The sequence below is a fragment of the Dipodomys merriami genome, unplaced genomic scaffold (assembly GCF_024711535.1).
Source record: "Dipodomys merriami isolate MVZ:Mamm:240054 unplaced genomic scaffold, mDipMer1.0.p SCAF_15, whole genome shotgun sequence".
NCBI classification, from domain to species: Eukaryota; Metazoa; Chordata; class Mammalia; order Rodentia; family Heteromyidae; genus Dipodomys; species Dipodomys merriami.
In genome coordinates this window covers 9,491,789-9,504,442 of record NW_027202826.1, presented here as the reverse complement: position 1 = coordinate 9,504,442, position 12,654 = coordinate 9,491,789, and the positions used below count along the sequence as shown (strand labels likewise).

The window sequence follows — 12,654 nt, the reverse complement described above, 5'->3', positions numbered from 1 at the left end:
ATCTGGAGTGTTCTGACACTTCATAGATACAGTTTTCTAATTTGGGGAGGAGAAGGGAAAAAACAAAATGCTTAAATAGGGATACAGGTTTACCCATTGTAACAATGAGATGTACAAGACACTATATTGAAAAGGAACTTTACAACTTGGGGCAGGGGGGAGGGAAGAGTGGGGAGGTGGAAGAGGAAAGGCATGGTAGGGGAAAAACAAAGGAGGAGGTAACAATGCTCAATAGGAAATGTACTCATGTAACTGTAACCCCTCTGTACACTATTTTTACAATAAAATCATTAAAAAAACAAAAAAAAAGAAAAAGTCTTTGCCAAAAATCCAAGAAAGAATGAACTACTGATACTTGAGATCATTATTGTTGATCTTCAGACACATTCTGATTATTGGATGAAGCCTGAAGCAAATACTACTAATGAAATTTACCTGAAATGCCCAGAAAAGGCAGGCTTACAGACATTATGGGCTGATTGGTATTTTGAACGGGAATGGAGATTAACTGTAAACAGGCATAAGGTAAACTTTTGTGGTGATGAGAAGACTTTATCAAGGTGGTAATTATATTACTATAGAAATACTACCTTCAAAAATTGTTTTGTCACTTATTTTGGATACATTTTATAGATTTGGACCATACCCAATAAATGTTTTAAGGAAGTACTTACCTTGTCCTTCTGCAGTAGCACACTTTTAAATGCAATGAACATTCCTGCCCCATCTATTTCCCAGTCCTAGCACTGGTCAGTTGTCTTCTTCAGTATTGGTATTTCAATAACCAGGTCTTCTAAAAAGCTATGAGGAAAATTCTCCTTTTCCTTCTTATAGAGGATATGAAAACATAACATTTAAATTTATAATGTACAATATTTTTCTTAACATTCATAAAAATATGATCATGATTCTGTGTCCCTTTCATGATGATTTATTAATTGTACCATTTTATCAACCTCTGAGGAATGTAGATATTATAATGACATTTTAATTGTATCTTATCTGAATGATAGAACATGCATAATAGACCTATAGCTTGTCCAAATCATTTGTTAACTGTTAATTGTAGATTAAGATGCAGCCAGCATTTATTAGGCTTACAGGAATAGAGCTTTTCAGGATTACATTGAGTAAGTATAGATAACTCATGATTTGTTAGAATAACGTAATTAATCTCAAGTTTAAGTTGATTTTACCTTGAGTTCTGTTTTCTTGCAGGCGCATTTCATTAGCTAGTCCACGTCAGCTTTTTAAAGCATCTAATATGACCCAGCGGTGGCAGCACAGAGAGGTTTCAAATTTTGAGTACTTGATGTTTCTCAACACCATTGCAGGTAATCTCCGTTCACATACTGTCCTATGCAAAATAATAAATTATACTTATTGTAGGATTGGATTGTTTGGGGTACTAGCATGAGTACCTTATTTTATTTCTATTAGAATACCTAATAAAAGTAGGTTGAACCTAGACACTGGTGGCTTACACCTGAGTTCTAGCTACTTAGGGAGGGTAAAATCGGGGAATCATAGTTCAAAGCCAACCTGGGCATGAATGTCTGTGAGACTCTGAAAGCTGGAAGCAGAGCTGTGATGCAAGTGGTAGAGCCCTAGCCTTGAGGGGAAGCTAAGGAAATCACCCAGGCCCTGAGTTCAAAACCCTAAGAATGCCAACAAAAAAATGAAAACAATAAATTGACAAAATTATTTCTACAAGAACATGTAAACAGCTGTTTGAAAGATATAAAATAATGAAGCATAAAACTTGTCTCCAAAACAGAGAAAATAAAAATTTATAATTATTTATTATAGTAAGAATGGACCCATTACAGAATGGATGGAATGAAGAACAATATAGAAATTTAAAGCCCTTAAATAACCTATGATGAACCAGTGAAGTAGTACCTAGAAAAATTAAACCTGTGGGTACAATATTAAGTTAAAGTGCATGTATATTGTGACCTACATAGGAAAATTTAATAAAAAATAAAAGGCCCTTTAGAAGGTCTATAATCATACAGTATCATAGAAAATCCCCATTGAAATGGTTTCTCTGAAAAAGAATGAAGACTAGAAATATGTCTCTTTTTGTGTCAACTACATAAATGGGGAATGAACTTGTAAGGCATTTAAGATTTATTTCAACAATCTGACATAATTTGTATTTGAGGCACAAAAGACATTCAAAGAGAATCAGCATATTGCTTACTCACAGTGAAGTTATTTTGCATACAAACATTAGTACAATTTAACTATCCCTCACCTGAAATTTTGAAACTAGAAGTATTTCAGATTTCTCCCAGAGTTTTTCAGATTCTGGAATGTATGCACAGAGTTTACCAATTACACATTTCTAGTCCAAAAGTTTTAAAAATACAAATATTCTGAGATCTTAAACATTGAAACTTTCAGATTTCAGATTTTTTTCATTAGGGATGTTCAATCTTCATTACATGATTCTATAACAGAGGGATATAGAGTCAGTAACAAAAGAACAAAGTGGTAAAAGGATTAAAAGGGTAAGAAGAGGAAATTACATCACCCATTTGACGGGCATAAGGAGAAAATAAAGACTTTAATAAAGGGAAGAAGGATATTACTTTGGTAGACAGTGTAGTTGGGAGAGTAGAAGTCATTCTGTGTGGAACTAAAAGTGTATAGAGATAGGAAAATACAGAATATCCCTGAACGTCCAGATATGGTGGTTACACCTAAAATCCCAGACATAGTTAATCCAAAGCTTTCTGTAAACAAACTAAAGCATAATGGCCAGAGGTGGAGCTCGGTGAAGTACTTGAAGCTCCCACTCTGAGTAATTATATCTAGTATACCCAGCAAAACACACACACACACACACACACACACACACACACACACACACACACACACACACACACACACACACACACACACACACACACACACACACACACCAACACACACACACACACACACCAACACACACACACCCCAAATAAAAGTACCCAGCAAAACACACACACACATACAGATGTACCAAATAATAAAAGTATCCTATACTTTTATGTGTGTAATGCATAAAGTATATATAAAGATGCCTATGTTAGTGTGGAGACATGGTAGAAGATTTTCTGTCAATTTAAGAAATTGACACTTCACTGGGAAGATATGAGTACATAAGTGATAAGTGTATGAAGTGATATGTGTATAACTTAGAGGCTGTATGAAAGATAAATTGGGGGTAGAGAGAAGCTAAGTACATCACTGGAGATATTACTGTTAGCCAAAAGAAAGGAGTGCTAGAGAAGTGAAGAAAAGAGAATATTATGAAGAAATGAAATGGAAGGGGCTCATCTTGTACTGTCAAATTACCAGTGAAGGGAGAGTCACAAGGAAAGGGATGAAGACAGTGTGGGGAAGTATGCCCATAACTAGGATTGTATAATTAAAGACCATAAGGATTTTTAATTTGGGGTGTGAGACCAAAAGCATATTTCAAGTTTAATGGACATATTTTGGATGTAGTAAGTTAGTTAACCAAAATAAACTGAATTAATAATAATGATTATAGAGCAACATTTATGAAATGACATGATCCTACCTCTCAAAATAGTTTTTCTTGACTTACAATGTGTTTTTCTTTTCTTTTTTCTTTTTGGTTGGTCATGGGGCTTTAACTCTGGGCCTGGTCACTGTCCCTGAGCTCTTCAGCTCAAGGCAAGTGCTCTACCACTTGAGCCACAGAGCCACTTCCAGTTTTCTGGTGGTTAATTAGAGATAAGAGTCTCATGGATTTTCTTGCCTGGATGGCTTTGAACCTCGGTCCTCAGATCTCAGCCTCTTGAGTAGTTAGGATTACAGGTGTGTGTGAGTCATTGGCACCTGGCTATTTTTGGTTTTGTTTTTGTTGTTGTTGTTGTTGTACTGGATTTGAACTCAAGGTCTTCCACATGCTTGGCTGATACTCTACCACTTGAACCATACCCCCACCACTTCTATAATATCATTTAAGCGTGTCCCCTGTATGTTCTTTGCTACAAGTAGAGTTAGTAACTTGTTTTGGATGGTTCATATTCAACAGTGCAGGGTTCAGTGTATTATTTAAGATTATTCTGTCTGTGCCATGTATAATTTCCTAGGCTCACATGACATATTAGACAGTAGGCATTCCATCACTACATATTGAGTTTTAAATTCATTGAAAGTCTTACATGCTGAGCAGGTGCATATTTTTTCTTAAGGTTAGCAACTTTTTGAAAAATGCTATTCCACATTTAAGCAAATGGGACAAGAAAAGGAGTTTACTGCTTGTTAATTTACATCAGATCAAGAAGGAAGTAGGAGTGAAAACAAAACTGATTTCTTTTTGTCACTTCTCTTGGTTATCTTGACGAAAATTTTAAATTATTATTGGCAGGAATATGTAATGATATAATAGCCTCTGACTTTAAATTTTGCAACACAACTTCTATTTTAAAGATGAATCTCCAGACGTTTAAAGGGATGGAGACCAGAGTCTGTGTGCAGAACTGCTTTAATATTTATCTCAGGCTTGAGAAATAAAAAGGAATGGAAATGATAGAAGATACTACATAAAAGGATGCAAAGCCGGGCGATGGTGGTTCACGCCTGTAATCCTAGCTACTGAGGAGGCTGAGATCTGAGGATCACGGTTCAAAGCCAGCCCGGGCAGAAAAGTCCGTGAGACTCATCTCCAATTAACCACCAGAAAACCAGAAGTGGTGCTGTAGCTCAAGCAGTAGAGCGCTCGCCTTGAGCTGAAGAGCGCAGGGATAGCGCCCAAGCCCAGAGTTCAAGCCCCATGACTGACCAAAAACAAACAAACAAACAAAGCATGCAAACAATATTGATATCCCTGTCTCCTTTGTATTTCAGTGATACAAGTCCATTCACATTGAATTTTGCTAAATAGTGGAATTAGGATTCTACTGCCTGCAATTGGTTTTTAATGCTGGAAGCAGTGATTTCACCAGCTGCCTTCCTGCAATGGTGATACACAGAAAACTGTTGCACATGTGTAGAAGGACTACTTTGCACTTGTGGGGTTTCTTTTTGTTGTTGCTTTTGTTTTTTTCTGGTACTCAGGTTTTTTTTTCTTTTTGTTTTGTTATTTTTTTATGCATACTCAGAGCCTCCCACTTGTTCAACTTGCTAGCTTACTAGTCATCTTCTACTTGAGCCCCACTTCTAGCCTGACTTGTTCTGATTACTTTGGAGATGTAGTCTTGCATGATTTTCTGCCTAGACTGACTTTTAAGTATATTCTCCTGGATGGCTAGGATTACCAGTATCATCCACTCAGTGCTGGCATTTGTGTTTTCAGTAAAATTTGTCCCTGGATGTCATTAGCATAGATCTGAAGAACCTGTAGCAGGACTTGAGGTTGTAGGGAGCAAGACTAACAGTGCTGTGTGTCATTTTCCAGAAGATCATAGCATTTGAAAGCTGCTACAGAAACCTGAGAGTTTATTAATACAATTCTCACTTTACATATGACTAGGGAATTTCCATAGGAGTCAGTTCACTTAAACTTGGTTCATTGGTTGATTGGTTAGGTGTTAATTAGTGTCAGTAAAAAGGTTGTGGTTTTGAAATTTCCTATCAGACTTTTAATTGTTTTGTTTAGAGCCTTAATTACATGTATTTCAGGGCTGGTGGTGATAGAATGTGTGCTTCGCATTCATGAGGTCTTTGATTCAGTCTCTAGCCCTCCTTACCCTCCTCTCTCCATCTCTCAAAGAATATTTTACTTGCAGCATACTGTCAGATAATAAAGAATAATCAAGTGTAGTTTGACAGTTAAACTTTTGAATTTGAATGTGGTCTGACTATTGCTAATCTCAAACTTCAGTGCTTCAACTTTTTTGCCAGTAATGCCATGATGATACTAACTCAACAGGGTTATTGTAAAGAACAAATGAGATCATTATGCATAGCACCAAAAACAGTCCCTGGCCTCCAAAACGTGATACTTTTTTTATTGTTGTCATTTTTAGTACATTGTAATTACTGAATTTGTCTTCTTACTTTTTACCTTAAATTAAAAATGTCCTTTTCCTTTCACCAGGACGGAGTTATAATGACTTAAATCAGTACCCTGTGTTTCCCTGGGTCATCACTAACTACGAATCAGAAGAACTAGATCTTACCTTGCCAAGCAATTTCAGAGATTTGTCCAAGGTATTTACACAATCACCTGAAATATCACTGTCTTGCATATAAAAATAAATTTGATTACTTTTATTTTCAGATACTCTTAAATCCTTTAAATAAAAATATTAATTTTTTTTTTTTTTTTTTTTTGTCGGTCGTGGGGCTTGAACTCTGGGCCTGGGCGCTGTCCCTCAGCTCTTCAGCTCAAGGCGAGCGCTCTACCACTTGAGCTACAGCGCCACTTCCATTAAAAATTTTTAAAAATCCTAAAAATTTCATATTTTATGAATTCCTCAGTGTAAATTTTGCTTCACAAAAATGATTGATATGTTAGTAAGGGCCCTTTTTGGAATTCTATAACAATCACCTCCTATCTTATAAAGGCATTCTTCAATATGGATTTTGGTGTAAGTTTTTGATTTAGTACAATTTTTTTTGTAGGCAAGCATGGTGGCATATACTTATAATCCTAATATTTGGGGGGCTGAATCTAGATCTCAAATTCAGGGCTAAGTTGAGTTCTACTGTGAACCTTTCCTCAAAAAAAAAAATCCAGAAAAGCAAGAAACAACAAGTACTTTTTGCCTTCAGCCGATTTCTTTGGAAGTCTGGATGCAGTAGATAGGAGCTACACTGAAGGCAGGACCCATCTTTCTGGATGAAACATGCACTTACGGTTCTTTATTTCCTGTTTCTGACCCTGCACCCAAAGGAGGCTCTCAATAACCCTGAAAACCCTGCTCACCCTGTTTATTGCACACCACCTTTATTTTCTGACCTTTACCTTTGTTCCCTGTGCCACCCAAAATCTTATGATCAGAATTGAATGATGTAGATGGCATGATTTTGTTATGAATATTCATTGAACTATCAGAAGAAAATGCTGCTGTAGATTATTTTAGATGATAAAAAATGCTACAACTAAACAAAATTCTTCTTACTTAGTTTGTTGGATGCATAAAGTATTATTTTACTACTTTGTCACCTCTCTTCTATGTATGATAAATAATATTGTTTTGTTGTCCCAGTAAATGATCAATAGTAATGTTGATTTTTTTTAAATTAAATTCAAAGTGTAAGGAGAGCAACAAAATGAAGAATGGCTTTCACTAGTTTCTACACACTGATGACCATGTCCACTAAACAAAGACATGAAATATACTTTGTGGGATTTCATGCATTTAATTATAGTAGTATCCATTTTTTTCATTTTGAGTGATTTTTATGAAATATGTATACTTGTTGCTGAGAAAGGAACTATTTTTTCAGAGTGCCTTTACAAGAGCCCAAGTCATGTAGTTCAGTAGTAAGGAGCAGTGTCATCAGAAGGTACAGGAAGAAGGGGGGAGTTCTACTACTCCGCCACCTGTCTTATAAAGAGCATTTCATTTCCATGAAGTAGCAGTAAGGTGAATACTACGAAAGTCATTCAGTTCTTGGAATAACAATCTACTGGTACTGTTGTCACTAAATATTAATGGAATAAGTGGGTTTGGAATTAACTATAGTAAGTGAAATAATTAAGCACATCAGATATTTGAAAATTATACATTGTACCTATAAAATAGTGATTGCTTGCTCAATAAAAGTATCCTATTCTTTTAAGTAATAAGGCTTGCCAAACGTTTACCATGAGATTCAGTCTTCAAGTATTTATTCATACACTTGCTTTCAGTAATGTGTCTCATATATAAATGATCTGTATCTATACAAATAATGACTATAATAGAATTGGATTAAAATTTGTCCCACAGTATACATTTGGCAAACATTACTATTTATTTAAATAAACTTGTGAAATCATTGTGGAAACTGGAAAACATTGTGTGCAAAGCTTAATATAGAACATAAGCAGATCTTTCTCCATTCTTAAGTAGATAATGTACCCTGACTGGCTTTAAAAGTGCACTGAATTATTTATGCATATTTATGTCTATTTAATTTCCCCAAAGCTGGTTTTCAGAGGGATTTTAGTGCTTTGATACAAAGCTACAATTTTATTTGGTAATCTTCTCCATGTTGCACAGGGAATTTTATTTCTGAAGCTGAATTAATATAATCAACACCCTTACTTCAGAATGATTTTTCTGTTCATTCTTATAGTAAAAAATATTAATTGAATAATGCAAAAATGCCTTAAAGTGGAAGATTTTATTCTGTATACAATATCCCTTTACAATGATTATAAATTAGTGTTGTCAGTATGTTGAAAAGGTCAAATCTATATTAGGATGAAAAACTTGAAAAATAATATCTTTTCTTATATTGACAAAGTCCTCATTTAGTATAATAGTTTAATTTATTCTTCTATGGCTGAAAAAGCACAAGGATCAGTTTTGAAGTTAATACCCCCTACCTCTGCATTTCAACTGGTTTCATCCCTACTCTAAAATTCTGACTGACAAGAAGACAGTTCTTGCCAAGCATAGAATGTGGAGTGACATTAATCTATATTTTACGAATACACATTGATTTTATATTTTGACAGCCTCTTTGAAAGAGATAAGAGCCGACATTTTGGTTTTGTCCATATGAGAAATTGTAATTAGGGTAGGAATACATTTACAAAATGTCATACAATAAAAACAATTTTTGATGGCTGAATGTTTCAGTATTGGGACTTTTCTTACAAAAGATTTTTACTACTTTCTAACTATGACTTTTGCTTTTCATTATTCTACTTTGAGAAGTGATTGTATAAGCCAGTTTTCTAAAAGAAGGAAACCAGACAATTTGAGCAACCATTTCTTTTCTAGTTGAAGAGCTTAGTTATTTTGGAACACCTAACATATATCTTTGCTGTAATCTGAGTTTCTGTTCCAAAATCTTGATGTGTGTTTAGATGAGAGTGCTGTTGATAACCATTCTCTAGCCTATGAAAGTGCAAAGACAAGAATATTCTGCTTTATTATGAACTAATATTTATTGAGTGCTTACTATATGCCAGGCTAAATATTCCACACGTGTTAATTGCTTTACGCCTCAACAAATCCCTTAAAGACAGGTAACATTATTATTGTCTTTTACAGAGGTCAAAACAGGCATCATGAGGTTAATCAAGTTCCACAAGGTTATACAGCAAGTGGTATAAACCCCAATTAGAACAGTAAGCCAGTGTGTTTTTAAGGGAATAGAGAAGCATATGTTACATGCAGAAGAAAATGTGTGCATCATGTATAGAGCTTCTGTTTGTGTGGTGTGTGTGTGTGTACATGTAAGTACTAGAATTGTACCTTAGTTGATTTTAAATTTGGGGCTAGAATGTCTGAGAAACACTGCAGTATGAATACTGCTTTCTACTTTTGACTAGTTGCTAAGTCTATTATAATGTTTTTGTTTTGTTTTTAACTAATTTGCCATTCACCTTGTCTGCCAAAACTCATGATTGAATACAAACAGCATTCTATTTGTTGGAAAGGAAAACTTTTCCCAAAGAGCCTTCTCTTGTCTTTCCCAGGTTTTACTCCATGCTTTTTTGATTAAGCTTGTGTTTAAAAAAAAAAAAAGCTAGATCTTTGTTTAAAACTAGAGAATCCCTCATCACTGCCCATTTACTTCATTTATTGGTTATTAATTGGATGTCATCATGAATCCAGGACTCTTTAGTTTCTGGAAATAGGAAAGAATAAAATCTGAAAGTTACTGAGTAAAAAATTATACTGAAGATTGAAGGGGGAGGGGGAACAGGAATGGTGTGGACACAAGCAAATGCTTTATTTTTTAATAATTGGAACTCATATTTAAATTTTTGTTATTATAAAGGTGATGTACAGAGGGATTACAGTTATGTAAATTAGGTGATGAGTACATTTCTTTTTGGACAATGTCACCCCTTCCCTCACTGTCTCGCAGTTTTTCCCTTCCATCTCCACCCACAAGTTGAATAGTTCATTTTCAGCATAGTGTCTAGTGAGTATCACTGCTGCATTTGTTCACCCTTTGTCCCACCATTTCTGTGCCCCTTGCTCTTAGGAATTCACATTTTTTAATGAAGAAAACACCGAAAATTGTTGGGAGGTAGAAGGTAAAGAAACACTGATTTTTCATGTTTAAAGTGCAAAGACAACATGAGCTGTTCCTCTACTAGAGTACCAAAACAAAGAGACGTATATGGTAGAGAAGGGTGAGCCTGCATCGGGGTGTGATCCCTTCTCACAGTACCGAGAGCACAGGCAAGTTTACTAGAGCAGAAGCTTAAAGTTGGATCCAGGCTCTTTGAAATCACCTTGGGTGTGTTTGGCTTTTGTAATCTTATCTCACTGAACTATGGTGTTTATACCCTGTAACCAGCATATTCCATTTCCCTTTTGGGGTTCAGTGTTTCTAAAGAGTAAACTCATAAATGTAAGGAGAACTTGGATAGCAGCGATACACTGAAATTAATTCTTCATTGCTTCAGGGCTACTATTTATCCTCAGCATGTTTATTCTCATGAATTCTCTCTTGCGCTCACTCCCATGCACTCTCTCTCTCTCTCTCTCTCTCTCTCTCTCTCTCTCTCTCTCACCTTCCCCCTCTTTCTCCTCCCCTTCCTTCTTCCTCTCTCCTTATCTACCATTTATGTTCTACCATTTTGTGTATTTTTGTATATTTCCCTCTAACATACACATTTAATATACAGCATCTTGACCTGGAATTGACTACCGACATTTAGCTGTTGTTGATCAGACAGCACTTCTTTATCTCCTTAAGTTTTAAGTGCTGTTTCTGACAAATGCCAGTCCTTTTAGTCTGCTCTGTAACAGACACACCGGGAATCAATATACCATCTAGATGTCACAGAGGGAAAAGAACACTCTTTCTGAGGGTGAGGGGAATGTTGTTTAAACATGATAGCTATTACAGCTTTTATTTTGTTTCTCCATTTATTGGGCTAATAAAGTCAAAGAACTTGACACTTTTCAAAAAAAGAAACAAGTCTGATGGTACCCCAGCAGTAAAGAATAGATTTTAAATTGTTTAAATATAATGCAGAAGAAAAACACTTAAAATTCTACCATTACTGAATTATAATTATAGCTTAATTATATGTTTTATCAAGTGACAAACTATGTAAGGATATTTTAGTCTTGACATTAAAATGAATATTACGTTATACTACTTTTACTTTAGGGATTATAGTATAAATTGCATTGGATGGTATTTGATCATTGAATTATATTAGGAAAGTTCAGAGTATACTTCTAAGATTCTTAGGGGAGCTCATGTATGTGCTTTCCATATTAACAAACATTCCATATGCTGTCTCCTTTAGTTCCCTTAACAACATTCTAAGCAGTATGTAATTATTTTATAAATTAGAAAACTGAGATTTTAGTGAGGTAAAAGAACTGTCTGAAGTCACACATATTTCAGGTGACAATTCTAGGATTTGATCTCATATATATGATCTCTCTCTCTCTCACACACACACACATATATAAACACATATACATACATACATACACACACACACTGCTTTCCAAAATATAATTGTACGTGTGCCCTCTACATTAGCAACAAGCAAAGCATTTACTTTTAGGAGGAAAAGGGTTTCTCAAGAGAAGTTCTCGTATGAGAATTCCAAGCACAGCAGAGGGAAGGTTGAAGGTAAAGGAGGGAATGCTTTGAGTACCCAGTTGTGACAGCCCCCAGGCCTGGTACTGTCATACTATCAGATTTTGTAGCCAGGCTCACCTCAGTTCCATCCATGAGGCAGACATAATGACTGACTGGAGAGAAAAGACCTGAAAAACACTATGATCAGCGTCCACCTGGTTTTTTCCCATGAAGTCAACCAGGTCATGCTGCTACTGCTCCTTTAGGTCCTCTTTCTTAAAAGTGAGATGCAGCCAAAGATCAGCAAACATTTAAAGACCATCTCCAGTGTGAAAGGCAACAAAGAGTACAACAAATAGAAAGGTAAAAGGAAGCTAGAAGAAGCAGAGGCAATTTAGAAAGCACTGGAAGCCTGAAGAAACAAAAGATCTAGAATAAGTGTCCTGACAGTAATAATAGAACAAGAAAGTTATTCAATGGAAAATGAAGACTCATAAAGCAAGCAAGAGCAGCAATGCGATTAATAGGAGGGATAGAGGTAGGTGCCAAAGTCTTAGGAAAAGATTATCAGTATGATACAGATAGGGAAAGAGCCTTTCAAGGTACAAGGAGAGGATCAGAGAAGTCAGTGCTGCTTCCTTTTGTAAGTGGTGAAGTCTTTAGTGAATGCCTTAATTGTGGTATCCTGTATAAGAAAATGAAATTTTTCTGTAAACTTAAAGAACATTTCTCATAGGTATTCTGACCTTTTTAAACATAGTTACTTGTTCAATGTGTTTTACTAGTTGGAACTAAGTCTGTTTTCCCAAAACTTAATAGGAAATTTAGCAAAGTAGGAACGTGTGTGTGTGTGTGTGTGTGTGTGTGTGTGTGTGTGTGTGTGTGTGTGTGTGTGTGTGTGTGTGTGTGTGTGTGTGTGTGTGTGTGTGTGTGTGTGTGTGTGTGTGTGGCATATTTAAAGAGTTT

General features: G+C 35.5%; 1 protein-coding gene across 3 annotated transcripts in view; it reads left to right on the top strand.

Annotated features, from left to right (window-relative positions):
- Positions 1-12,654, top strand: part of Lrba (LPS responsive beige-like anchor protein) — a 445,034-nt gene that overhangs the window by 302,183 nt on the left and 130,197 nt on the right. For all 3 annotated transcript variants that reach the window (XM_070022191.1, XM_070022190.1, XM_070022192.1), the window contains exons 43-44: positions 1,219-1,334; positions 6,065-6,177. In XM_070022191.1, the coding sequence (XP_069878292.1) occupies positions 1,219-1,334; positions 6,065-6,177 (229 nt within the window). The remainder of the gene's footprint in view (positions 1-1,218; positions 1,335-6,064; positions 6,178-12,654) is intronic.